The 14,116-nt window shown below is 39.3% G+C and overlaps 1 protein-coding gene across 1 annotated transcript in view; it reads left to right on the top strand.

The window, feature by feature from the left end:
* The window catches only part of LOC141788233 (multiple epidermal growth factor-like domains protein 11), a 123,501-nt gene that overhangs the window by 93,182 nt on the left and 16,203 nt on the right, over positions 1-14,116 (top strand). Inside the window, exons 14-16 of the mRNA XM_074667114.1 lie at positions 4,614-4,760; positions 7,524-7,658; positions 12,504-12,632. Of these exons, the coding sequence (XP_074523215.1) occupies positions 4,614-4,760; positions 7,524-7,658; positions 12,504-12,632 (411 nt within the window). The remainder of the gene's footprint in view (positions 1-4,613; positions 4,761-7,523; positions 7,659-12,503; positions 12,633-14,116) is intronic.

Genomic DNA, 14,116 nt, shown 5'->3' with positions numbered 1-14,116 from the left:
CATTTCTCTTTTAATCATAACGCGGGATCGCTTCTGAAATCATCGTAATGTTGAGTGTAACATTAAAATAATGCCTTTCTTTGTCTATGAAGTCAGAGTAAGCATGAAGGTTCGGGGTTCAGACTCTGCGCTAACCTCATTTTTTCCACAGACGTGAATCCCTAAACTGACAGGTTCACCCGAGAGTCTCCCACTATTTTTCCTGCCAGTCACTGCTCCTCCTACTCCTCCTCTGCACTGCTCCACAGTGGGAGCCACTCACTGATCATGATGAAGGTGCTAGATACATGCTCCTGATGCTGACCTAGCCTCTTGGTGGTCCTCAATGTCACTGTCGTCCTCATCTTTGTCATTCTCATCACTGTCATCCTCATTGCTGTTGTCCTCTTTGCTATTGTCCTTATCCCTGTTTTCCTCATCTCTGTGGTCCTTACTTTCATCGCTGTAGTCCTCATTGCTGTCATCTTCAATGCTGTCATCCTCATCTGTATTGTCCTCATTGCTGTCATCCTCATCTGTATTGTCCTCATTGCTGTCATCCTCATTGCTGTCATCCTTATCTTTATTGCTGTTGTCCTTATTATCTCCCTCGCTGCTGCTGTTGTCCCCACTGCTGTTGTTCTCATTGGTATTGTCCTCATCCTTGTCCTTCACATCTTTGTGGTCTTTACCCTCATCGCTGTAGTCCTCATTCCTGTCACCCCATGTTGTGATGACTTAACCTCTCAGCAATGTCACTGCCACTGTTATCCTTATCTTTGTCGTCCTCATTGCTGTCGTCCTCATCTTTGTGGTTCTTAACCTCATTACTGTAGTCCTCATGATGTCACCCTCATCTTTATTGTCCTCATGGCTGTTATCCCTATCTTTGACATTCTTATCTTTATTGCTGTAGTCCTTAAAGTTATCTTCCTCACTGCTGTTGTCCTCATTGTTGTTGTCCACAACCCTGTCGGTCTCATCTTTGTGGTCCTTACCCTCGTCGCTGTAGTCCTCATTGCTGTCAGCCTTATCTTTGTTGTCCTCATTTCTGTCGTCCTTTATTTCTGTAGTCCTTGTTGTTGTCTTTCACCCTGCTGTTGTCCTCATTGGTATCATCCTCACCGTTGGCATCCTCATCTTTATCGCTGTCCTCCTCATTATCATAGTCTTTACTGCCGTGGTCCTTAGCATTCAGGTTGCTGTCGTCCTCATGAGCTGGTCACAGGTGATGGTGAGCTCTATGGAAATCAAATTTATAAATTTATCAAATGATTTCAAGTCTGGATTTGAAAAATGTCATCCCTTTGATAAGCCATTTTTTATTCATATGCACTCATTAAAGTCTCTGTCAGGGCTTTCTGTTTGGCGTTGATTGCAGTGCTCCCTGTAGTCAGAATGAGAAGTTGGGTGAAGACTTCATTTCCTATGAGCACCTTTACCCAACATGACGACTGAAACGTGACTACAAGCAAACTTAGTGAACTCAGTTTGTAGAGTAGTGATGTTCAACCTCTGTCTCTTTATTTTTCTACAGGTTTACTCAAAGTTATCCTGATTATCTGATTATTTCTGTGTTTGCAGCTCATGGCTGGTTTATTAATGGTGTATTTTCTCATATTCTGCATATTCTCTTACATTCTCTCATGTCCTCTCATATTCTCTCATATTCAGAGCCAAGGAAAGTTTCTAATTAGCTGCAGACAGACGGGGGATATACTGTATTTACACACACTATTCTTACTCCGTCTGTCTCTGTTTTCTATACTTTAATGTGAGTGTATGTATGTGTGTGTGTGTGAGACTGTGTGTGTCTCAGGATAACTCAGATTGAATGTAAAGTCAGTCTCTGGTGCGCTGCAGTCTCCGGTCCGTCCCCTGTGAGAAGCGAGCGCTCTGATCGTTCTGCAAGCCAGCCTCAGTGCAGACACACTGCTGCCTCCTAGGACACGCACACACACACACAGTCTCTCACACACACTCACACATATATGCAAGACTGATGAAAGAAGGAGACACTTCAGCGGATGATTAAAGGGCGAAAAGTCTGAGGCAGAATCTGAGTTTTCCTAAAATGTTTCCTCAGACTGAGTTTGACTGAAATGTGTAAACAGATAAACCTGCCTGTGTGTTTGCTTTGACATATTTCCAAAAAACACGTCAATAATCTGAATTCAGACCAAGATTTCAGCCTTCTTTCACACTTTTCTTTCTCTTTGCTTTAAGAAGAGATACTTGTTATAAAGTAGAGGAACTGATGGAGCTTTAAAGGTTGAAGTCCAGGCTCTGAACTCTCCTCACATCATAAATTATGAAGAGTTCTTCTTTTGTGGAGAAAACAGGAAATGTATCAACTCAGTGTCAGTTTTTTTTTGCATGTGCATGATCCAAATTGTTTCTTATTTTTCTGATTTGTGTTTTTAAAACAGTAATTATTAGCATGCACAGCACACTGTAAACCCGGATAAGTTTGCTTGAAATATGCTTGTAAACCACTTACCTTGAAGAAAAGTAATGAAATAAGTTAAATTATCTCAACATCTTAAGCAGTTGTTAGGAAAAATCATTCCACTGACTGTCTCTAATCAAATGATGCTTATTTGTTACAAATTAAAATATTAAGTAATGTTAAAAAATGTTGCATATCACTGTAAAGCATGATAAGTTGGCCTTACTCAAAACTGATGTGATAGATGTGATATCAATAAATTTGCCTTATGAATTAAATAAATCTTGGAATAAAAAATTGAAGCAGATGGGAACAACTAAATTAAGTTCAGCTGGGTCTCATATCCACAGTGTTCCCTTCCTCACTCATGGTTACGAATGCCGTCACAACAAAAATCAGCTCTAATTTCATAACTTTGGTAACCATGAGTGAGGAGGGAAGGCAGTAGAGATAAGACTGGACACGGAAATATTGTTCCTCAGGGGGCACAGGTTGTCTGAGCCCCTAGGCACTGTCTGGTGGTCTGTGCTCCATGGCACAGGTTCTTGTACCTATTGATTTTGAATTGTGCCTAATGTATTTTAAATATATTTATAAATGAAATATTTGACTGAACTATCATGCTATTTAGGCCCTCCTCACATGAGGACGGCCCCGTATCCTCTTGGTGTCGGCGTCACAACATGTATCGCTGTTTACAAATCATATTGTACATAGGCTTGTGCATTTACATGACAACGCAAAACTGTGGTTGGGTTGCCCGTCTGGTTCTGCTCCGAGGCGGACTCCACATCAACAAGCTCATGCACGCTGCGTCTCTGCATGAGCACTTCTTGTTGTTGTTGCCGTAGCTGGTGTTGTTCATGCTCTCTGAGAAAATGTTGATATAATAGTCGAAGCAATATTTGTAGCTGCTGGAACAATATCAGAATCAGAAACCTGCCGCCATTGTTGTTGTTGTTGTTGGGTGTGACAATGTGGGTTGGGGGGCGGGGAGTAGAAGGGGTGCTATGAGGTCACCGTCTTTTCCGGACTTATCTGTTTATACCAAGTACGGCATGAAGACGAATACGCAGATATCCACCTGCAGACCCGTTTTCAAAAAAGATTCGGAGTCATGGACAAATACGCGTCACCATGTGTCAATATCATCGGATCGATAGTTTATTTTACCGGAGTCGTAGAAATTAGTACTCGTGTAAAGCCTACCTTAGACCAATTTAAAAAATGTAAACAGATATATTTATTTATTTTTGACGCAGACAGTCAGTCCACACTATGTCGAGCATAGACATCCATGCTGTGATGCACAGACAAACATACCTTGTGAAGTGGAGCATAGAGAACCTGTGCCACTGCTGCACGTCGAGAAGTTCAGCAGGGTCTCATATCGACTGCGTCTTCTCCTTGCTCACTATTACCAAACGCAGTCTCAGAAACTAATGATTTTAAGTTGTGCTTATTTATACAGTAAAATCAGTTAAATTTACTCCAAATTCATCAGTTTCAACACTGAAAACTCAGACATTTAATTAAATTGAACTCAGTTACAAATTGTAAGTTTTCATAGCTTGATCCAATTGAGTAATTTGAACTTTGGGGTTTAGTTATATTTGGTAGTATGTCTCTGTTTTGGGAGCTCTACGTGGAAACCAGGTTTAAGTTTCTGTAAACAGGAAACAGGTCGTGTGTCTATCTAGAATTCAGATTTCCTGTCTCTCTTCAGCTCTCTGACTTTAAGTCTCTGTGAGGACTTTTTGCAGTGCATCCAAAGTGATGCAGGAACACGTTACCTGGTGTTGGAGTGTGGCTCATTAAGGTGGATGTTATGACCCAGGAAGAGCTGGTCCTGTTTTTTTCCAAAGGATGAGGAACTCCCAGATCCCTGTCAGTCTCTGTCTAACATTCAGATAGAGACGTTTGGTCTCTGCCTCTCTCATCTCTCACCTCTTCACTCTCCTGCTGACTCAATACCTGAGCAGGTGCTTAAATGTCTTTCTAATGTTCTCTCTTTGCATCACTCTCTGCTCTCCTTCCTCCACTTTAAGAGACTCTTCTGAAACTTCAGGGAACTCGCTTTGACTTCACTTAGCAGCAAGGAGCTACAGAACAAAGCCTTTATCACACACTCATTTTGTGTGTGTGTGTGTGTGTGTATGTGTGTGTCTGTGTGTGTGTTGTGCAGGTGTACATTGTGACAGTGTGTGTGAAGAAGGACGCTGGGGACCGAACTGCTCGTACAGCTGCACCTGTGCAAACGGAGGCTCCTGCTCCCCAGAGGATGGCACCTGTGTGTGCGCTCCGGGTTACAGAGGGACCAACTGCAGACGAGGTGAACACACACACACACACACACACACACACACACACACACACACACACACACACACACACACACACACACACACACACACACACACACACACACACAGTTCCTCAGCTATAGCTTCAGGGCAGTGATGGAAGAATTATTCTGATTTAGTAACTTTCTGCAGATTTATTATTAAGAAATCAGAAGTTTGATCAGATTTTAAAACATTTGCTGAAACAGTTTTTTATGTCTGAAAGATTGAATTAAATATTTTTTTACCCTGAGACTGACAACATAATCTGTAAAAGGCTGATTTCTCATCCTCTGCAACAAAAACTCTGTAGATCCTGGATTCAGTATCAAAGATTCCTCACTTGTTGAGCCGCCTTCAGGTCGGTGTAGCCCCGCCTCCCGGCATCACAGTCGTCACACACTCTCAGCCCAACCCTGCCTGTACTAAACTCATTCAAAACAACCTTAAAACACATCCACATGACCAGAGGTCTGCAACCTGTGGCTCTTTGACTCCTTTGCAGTGGCTCCTTGTAGCTTTAAAAAAAATGTTGAAGTAAAGGATTTTTATATTTCTTACAAGCGGTGTTGATGATTTAAGATATGACACTACACAAAATCATGCGTTAACATTTTGTCGACCTAAATATTCATCACATCCGTCAATAAAGCCTGCCACCGCTTTACTTCACCTCCTACAACATCAACAGTTCACCAACTTTCCAAGCACCTGTGGCTAACCTCAAGTAGGATAACTAAATCCACAAAAACACTAATCTAAAAGGAAATGCAGATTTTAATTCTGTGTGTATGGATTTGAATTGCCAATAAGCCAGCTTAATATAAAGGCTTGATATGGGGCAAAAAGGATGAGTTGAGCAATATTATCATTATATGTTATCAAATTCCAATATCCCTTCAAAAAAATTAAAGTTTTTGCAAATTCATAAAATTTTATTTTTTGCAAATTTTTTGAAATTTCAAAATTCTTTGACATTTTTTCACAAACTTTTGAAATGTAAAAAACACATTTTTTTATTTCACAATTTATTTTTTTTCTTTTGATAATTACTTTTTTATTTATTCTTTTTTTTTTTTAATGTAAATTTATCAAAAAATAAAACAAAACAAGACTTTACATGTACAATGGTATTATTCCCAAAATAACTTCTGGTTTCAATATTTATTTATCAGATTTAATGTAAAGAATTTTTGCACTTTATATCTTTTATTGTGAAGATGAAGTCGTTTTTGAGGCTCCAGAATAACTTTAACGAAGGGGAGTTTTCGCAAAATGGCTCTTATGAAAGTAAAGGTTGCAGACCCCTGAACATGACCAAAAGAGGAGACTCCAGAGGTTGCTGACAGGATTACACTGCTGAGGTCAAAAAGATCAGCCCCCATGAAATCTGAAACTTTTTTAGAATTGTGCTGTGAAACAGATTGAGGATTTTTTTTTTCTTCACAGTTTCTCCAAACATCGTAGTGTAACGCTCTATAATAATCATAATCTATAAAGGGTAATAAAGGTAAATAGAGAGTTAATTAACCAAAAGTTAATAGTTATTTACTGTTACCAAACTGTCAGTAATATTTTCTAATGATTTGTGATGCTATATTTAATGCTACACTGCAACAAAACTGAAATTTTATAAAGTGCTTTTGTCTTATTTTGGGTAAAAACTGCTTAGATTAATGCAAAAAAAAAAAAACTTGATTAATGTCTTAATACAAGTTATTTTTCTCTTGATCCATTGACAGATTTTTTTCATTTTTTTAACTTTAAATAACTTAAAACAAGACATTTTTCTGGACTAGTCAGGTAAACGTGGCTCATATTAAGTCTAAAAAGACATTTTCTACTGAAAATAAGACAAAAAAAAAAACTTAATAAGGTTTCAGTTTTTTGCAGTTTATGTTAACAGTTCATGGATGAACACATTATGACATTTCATACACTTTATGAATTATTTGTTAATCATGACCAAATGATTTTTAAAACATCTATAAACATTACAGAGACATACAGAGTAGATATTGGTTTTAGATATTTGATAAAGCATCACAGCTTCTCATCTCATTTCTTATCACTGTAATTTTTTTAATCTAATTTTTCAGATGTTTTCTTTTATTTGGCGATGTTTTCCAGCCTTCTTTACTATGTTGTATTTCCTTCTGCTCCTCCTCACATTTCTCTTTTTCTTCTGTTTATTTTATATTTTGGTTTATTATTGAGGGTGTTGAAATTGCATATTTTCAATTGACAGATCAGTAGGAGTTTATGTTGTCCAGAGGAGGCGCTGTGGGTCAAAAAAGCAGAATCTGTGAGACGTGTGTGTCTGCAGACTTTACCATCCTATCATTTATTCGTCCTCCTGTTTTAAATAAAGTCAGAGGCTTTTCCTGGAGTTTCTCAGCCTCAGAGTGATAAATTTCAGCTCACACTTTGGGTAATTATCTTAATTAGTAAAATCCTGTAGTGTGAGAGGAACAGGGCTCGTCTCAGAGGAACATCGATTAACGCAAATTAAAGAACTTAGAGAAGACGAACGAGGAAGAAAACACACACACACACACACACAGACACAGCACAGCGACGTGAAGGTGTGTCCTACAGTTTAATTCAGGATGAAGTGGAGCGTAAAATCTGTTATTAAGATCATCAGAGAACTAATCAGAAGTTTCTTTAGACCTGGACCCTTCTCACACACACTCATCTTTCTAACAGCTGTGTGTGTATCTGTGTGTGTATCTGTGTGTGTGTGTTTGCAGCGTGCTCTCCTGGTTTCTTCGGGCAGCGCTGCAGCCAGTCGTGTCCTCAGTGCGTCCACAGCGATGGAGCGTGTCACCACATCACCGGACACTGCGAGTGTCTCTCCGGCTTCTTCGGTTCACTCTGTAACCAAGGTGAGTCACAGCGTCCGCACTCCTTCATCTGGTTGAGTTCCCGCTCCAAGAACAAACATCTGGTTTCTCTTTCAGGAAAAACTTTTTTGCAAGACGACTCAAAGAATCATCGTGTCTAAGATCAAAAACATGTCAATATCCAGGCGAAAGCGCAACTTTACTTTGACTTTGTGCATTAACTCTGTCTTGTACAGGAACTTGCATTTAACTTCCTGAAAAGGAAGCATTACTCTGATTATCCAGAACATACAGTACTGCAGGCGTCTCATTGGTCGACACAGCTGTCAATTATGACATCACACAGACATCAGCCAGTCAGAAAAATGACTGGTGTTGATTCAGACCAGAATTATGATGTGCAAATAAGACATATGCCAGAAGCAAGCGGTAGCTTTGCATTTAAAAATATGAAGCTGCAGTTCCTGAAGTGTCCACTAGAGGCTGTCCGCAGAAACAACAGAAACCACATACATAGCCATTCAAAAAGCTGATATTTACAGAAGTGATTAAACTATGTAAAGCCTGTTTCAAAAAGCGTCTCCTATCTTAGTCACTAATTTCACGATCGGCACAGACTGTAGGAGGGGTGACTTTTATTCTTACTCATCAGTTTAGAGGATATTAGGATCGTGAGCTCGTCCAACAGAGGCACAGCTCAGCTCATGTGACTGATGAGAGCCCTATAGCTGTATGCTAAGCCCCAGTCACTTCCATTATGGCTGCTGTAGCCAATCTGCTTCAAAAATCTGTTTCAGAAATAGATGGGTGACGTCAGGGAGACTACGTCCATTAATTACACAGTCTATGTTCAAAACACTGTTTCAGTCTGAATAGATTATTTCTTTATCAGCACACACTGAACTGAGCGAGGAGTTATTATTTTGACATCCATTTATTAAGCAGACTATTGTTGGAAAATAGAAGTCAGGTGGCGCTGACATATTTCTCTTGTGAGCATTTTTGCCCAGTGGGTTGAATAATTTTGAGACTTTACGTCATTAAAGTGGCATTTTGTGTTAAGATTGGAGAGATTTGCAGATATTATTTTTGTTGAGATAATTAAAACACAGTCCAATCCACTTAAATTATAAAGCATATTCCATGAACTGGACGTTTCCATAGTGCTGCTCAAAAAATCAATTATGAAACATCAATTATGAAACACAACTTCTGTTTTCCCCTCATTCAAAAACAGAAAGATTTGGGCCAGCCATGCCTTAGCGTCACCTTGGCAATTCAGCAAAGGTGTCAGGGGATCAGTACATAAATCTGGCAGTCATCAGCATAAAAATGAAAATAGCACCCAGGGGTAAAGGTAGAGTCAAAGAAGGATCGGGCCAAGAATTAAACCCTGGGGGACTCCGCAGTGAAGAGGGGCAGCAGATGAGGTGGAACTACCAGAGCTACAAGAATCGTTCAGTAAAAACAGGTCGTTTAAAACTTTTGAAAGTGAAGACTCAGTGCTATTCAGGGCCTTATAGTCTGACTGTAAACTTTCTGCAATACCGTGTATTTCAATATTTTGGCCAAAAAAGGGAGTCTTGAGTTCAGCCAAATATTGGAAACATCAGAAGAGTCCAGACTTGGTTTCTTAAGGAGAAATTCAATCACTACTAGACTGCAGCTGGTCAGTAGGGGGAGCTCTTTGGGGCCTTTTTTACAAAAGCTATGAGGTTTTTTATTAATGAGCTTTTGTGTACAGTTTATGAATGAATAAATTTGCCAACCCGTACAGGAAGTTGCTGCAGTACGTGTTTCGTTGATGATTAAGAGGCGTCACAGCCTCTTAGTTCTCCTCTAAACCCGCAGAAGCAGCAGGTTTCAGGTGAAGGGGGAAGATGACGGAGCCCAGCTGCTCCTCACTGTATCCTGTTGACTCTGTGGTCCCCTTTAAGGACTGACTCGTCTTATTACTGCAGGTTAGAGTCCACGCTGTGCCTGCAGAGCCCTGAACGTCCCTTTAATAATGGAGCTAAAAAGAGAAACCTTGAGCTCTCCCTGTGTCTTTTTACAGCCTCTCCACCTTTATTTGACCTGAATAATCCCTCCGTCCGTTCCTCCTGTACATCATTATTTCAGAGAGCTGAACTCCTCTGCAGGTTAAACAGGTGTTAATTCTCCTCTGAAGGCAGAGGGCTCCACGACTCGCCGCCAAGTCGAATTTTAAACAGAGACAGAAGAGAGGAGGCGTGAAATATTCATCGCCATTAAACATGAAGGGGCCTTCGTCATGCCCAGTTCTGCTTTACACATTCTGCCGCGATGCATCTCTGAGCAGCTCGAGGATGACCGAGCGAGGTCTGATGAAGCTGATGTCCAGCACGGGGAGCATTTAACCCTCTGAAGAGAAAGTCCAGCATCAGTCACACTCTCTCTAAGTTTCAGACCTGTTAAAAGATATTTGTGATGTCACTGACCACAAAACATTTAGGGGTAAACAGAGGCAACAGCTACACCAGTGTCCAAGTTGCTAGAACTTTTTTTTTTTTTTTTAATGTTGAGTGAATCCACAAATATTTACTTTCTACATCACAAAACCAAGACTGACTCCAAGTTTTCTACAGATTTCTAAGAGTTGCTCATGAGACTCATGAGGTTGCCAAACGAGGGGCTTTGATTAGGAACCAAAATTTAACCAAAAAATCATCATTACCAAACTGTTCCCAGCTCAACATTGATAACTCTGAAGTCACGTCCGTATGTTTTATGAGTCAAGCTGAGAAACTTCAGCACAGGTGCAACAAGTCCAAATGCGTCTGCAGTCCAGCTTTACTCTGTTCCTCAACTCAAACCAGCAAATACAACCTGGTTTTGACCTGAAACCTATCTGATCCGGTGCAGTGACGGACTGGAGAGCGTGACACCAGCAGGAGGACTGGACCTCTGATGGCTGAAGTACACCGGATGCATCTCCAGACTCTTTTTGTGTAAACCCCTTCTTAAGATATTTCTTGTGAGGACAAGTTGGAGGACCTGTTAGTTAATCAGCTGTGCTCTTATATGGACAAAACTCTGTAAGTTAGGCTGTGAATTTACAGAGTTTGGACGGGTGTGTATTTGGTTTCTGCTGTTTCTGCAGCCAGCCTCTAGTGGACACTCAGGGAACGACAGGTTTTCTGCAGCAGCTTCATTTCTCTCAGCTGAAGTGTACTGCTTTCTTGATCCTGTCACTGTTTTACCTTTGGACATTAAAAGTGTTATTTAGCTTTACGTAATATTAACTTTCATCCTCTGTGGTCATGGACATCTGCTCTTTGTTTCATTTGTACAGTACGTGTCGTAAAGTTGCGGTGATATTTCACTCTGGAGTGTTTAAGGGACTGAATAACATCAGCAGAATAAAGAGTGAATGAAAGTGAAGAGGCAGCGTCTGAACGGTCCCTCTCCTACTAATTATTTCTGCTAAACTCTGTTTTTATTCTTTAAACATCTCGTGTTTCTGCAGCCGTGCTTTGATCCAAACTTTACAGACACTAGTCACACATTGGTAAGTGTTACATAAGGTAAAGGACTTCATTAAAACCACTCATAATGAGCTTTATTTTTTACCCAGAATCCCCTCCTGGGCTCAGTAACACAGCTATCTCATGTTTTTTATTATATCAGATCTTTAACTGGGACTGTACGTCTCATGTAACAACAGGTGAAGAAATGTAAGAGTGCATGCATGAGTGGTGGAAAAAAAATGAATCTATGCAGAAGTCGTGTTTATAGGATGCATTTGTCTTCTGCAGGAACATTAACGTTAAAAAGAAGTGACACAATTTCATGAAATAATAATGGAGCTGCAGTGTTTTAGAGACACACACACGCTTTAATGTGCAAACACTGCTTTAATGAGATACAGTAAGGTCACGTTAAATGCCAGGCGGTAATATTTCTAACGTTGTGTTCCCTTCAGCTTCTGTGTGGAGATTAAACTGCAGCGCTTCACTTTGTAAAGTTTGATCAGATACTTTTAACTTAATAAAGTCACAAACTGAACGCTCTCTTTTAGCAGACAGTCTTCCGCTGTTAATTTGCAATAATCAAAAACAGCCAGCAGCAGTAATATATTATCAGGCAGCGTCTGTGTCTGCCTATATTTAATGCATCAAGTTAAATCTGAATTCAAAAAGAGGAAAAATGACGTCCTGCAGCCACTGAGAGTGAAAAAGAGTCTGTGAAACGATTAACCAGCAAACAAACTGGTTGTGCAGAAATCTTCCTCCTCGTCTTTATCGCATTATCAAAGATGATTCACGACGCGCGGCGGAGGTTTGTCCCTGTAAGGACAATTAAAGCGATGAACATGAGTTTTGTGCTGAATGTGGTATGGGAAGAGAAGGTCATGATGCATCCGGCTGCTCCTCTGAAAAGACTCTCGAGCTTTTTTCCTGTAAACCTTGCAGAGTTTATGCTCTAAACCTGATCCATCCTCCTGTTTTATTTTTTATTTTTTTTACAGATGTCTTTTGTTAACGTGCTTCAGAATCATTTCCATGGTTTAAAAACATTTGAAGTAGTTTTTAGTTGTTGATGTTATTCTACAACTGTTTTTAAAGCAGCAAAAAAAAAACAAAAAAACAAAACACAATCATCCCTGTGTTTAATCGATAGCTTCCAAGTTTCTATGCAGAGACTATGACAATAAGACGCTGCACTGAGTTTAGTCTGAGGGGTTAGGGCGCAGAATGCAGAGGTGGAAAAACACCAAAACCAACATGTCATGACACCAGCAGTTTAAACTTTCTGTGTGTGTGTGTGTGTGTGTGCGTGTGTGTGTGTGTGTGTGTGTGTGTGTGTGTGTGTGTGTGTGTGTGTGTGTGTGTGTGTGTGTGTGTGTGTGTGTGTGTGTTCCCTCAGTGTGTCCCAGTGGGAGGTTCGGTAAAGCGTGTGCAGAGTCCTGTTCCTGCACCAACAACGGGACGTGTAACCCCATCGACGGCTCGTGTCAGTGTTACCCGGGCTGGATCGGAGACGACTGCTCCAAATGTAAGAAACACGCAGATCATCCTTTCTTCACCTCCTTCACCTTCTTCTTCTTCTTCACGTTCTTTTCCCTCCTTCCCTTTATGAGAATTTTGACTCGCTGATATGTTCAAACACAACAACTTGACAGATAATTTCATTTTAGCTGCATGTTTTTTTTCACCTGTAACAATTATCTAGTCTCATTTCTTTCTTTCTTTCTTTCAGCCTTTATTACTTTTTCTTTTTAATATATTAAATTTTACATCCTGCTTTGACTATTCAAGATTTCCTTTACATTCTTGTTCCTTTTTCATTGTTTCTTTTCTCTGTCTTGTCATGCCCTTTGTATCGTTATATCTTTCATTTTCACTTCATCTTCTATTCTTTTTCTTTTTCTTTCTATTTCTTTTTTCATCATTTATCTTTTTCTTTCTTTCTTTCTTTCTTTCTTTCTTTCTTTCTTTCTTTCTTTCTTTCTTTCTTTCTTTCTTTCTTTCTTTCTATTTTAGCTTTTAAAAGGGCTTTTTTACTTTTTTACTCTTCTTCTACTCTTCTTATTTCTGTTTTTTTTCCTCTTTATTATTTTTGGCTATTTTTCTTTCTTCAGCTCCTCATATGTTTTGTTTAAACTATTTTTCTCTTGATTTGTTCTTTTTTATTTTTTGCCCCCCTCTTTTTCCTGTTTTCTAAAATTTTCTGCCTCTTGGATTTTTATTTATTTGATCTTTTGGGTAACGCTTTATTTTGATCGTCCATCTGTTGACATTCAAAAATCTTTTAGCAAATAAGTTGTTACACATAAACTGATTGTCAGTTTATACATCACAAGCATAGCATACATACATAAGGTGCATTATCAGTAGATATGTAGTTTCTAGTGCTGTCAGGCGATTAAAAAAATTAATCGAATCAATCGCATTTTAATCTCATATCTGCTTAAGGTCCCAAAATAAAGAATTTAAATTCCAGGACATTAAAATTACATTAAAAGACATTTAAAAATAAGGTGGGAATATATACAACACATTTTTAGGTACTGAGGCATAAGGAACAAATGAAAAAAGTGTTATGATTCTATCTTTACAAATTCTACACAGTCCTACACCTAAGATAAGCTGATTTGATTTTTAGGATGTTTTTTGCTTCTGTCACATTTTTACTCGATGTGGACTCAATTTTCACTGCAATATGAACTTCTATACTTCTATGAGGTCAGGAGAACCAGGGCTAAAGGCTAAAAACTGTGAGGAACTATGTACAAAACACTTAATTCAAGTTTGGATCAAAGAAAAGTGAAGTATTTTCAGTTTTACATGCTCTGAACACACAAACTGTTGCTCATTGATGCAGAGCAGCCCCAAGCTGAAACATGACACCAGGAAGATGGAAGGAAATTTTCAAAGAATTCTTTAGATTTAAATACAAGACATTTTTTGATCATTCAGGGCTTGTTTGATGCAGTAAAGAGTGAAGAATTATCTGTTTTTTACAGAATTGAGCCAGAG

Source organism: Halichoeres trimaculatus, unplaced genomic scaffold (genome assembly GCF_033239565.1).
Source record: "Halichoeres trimaculatus isolate MK-OKI-2021-1 unplaced genomic scaffold, fHalTri1.1 fHalTri1_scaffold_3, whole genome shotgun sequence".
NCBI lineage: Eukaryota > Metazoa > Chordata > Actinopteri > Labriformes > Labridae > Halichoeres > Halichoeres trimaculatus.
Note: the sequence above shows the minus strand (reverse complement) of the source record. Positions and strands in the feature narration are given on the sequence as shown.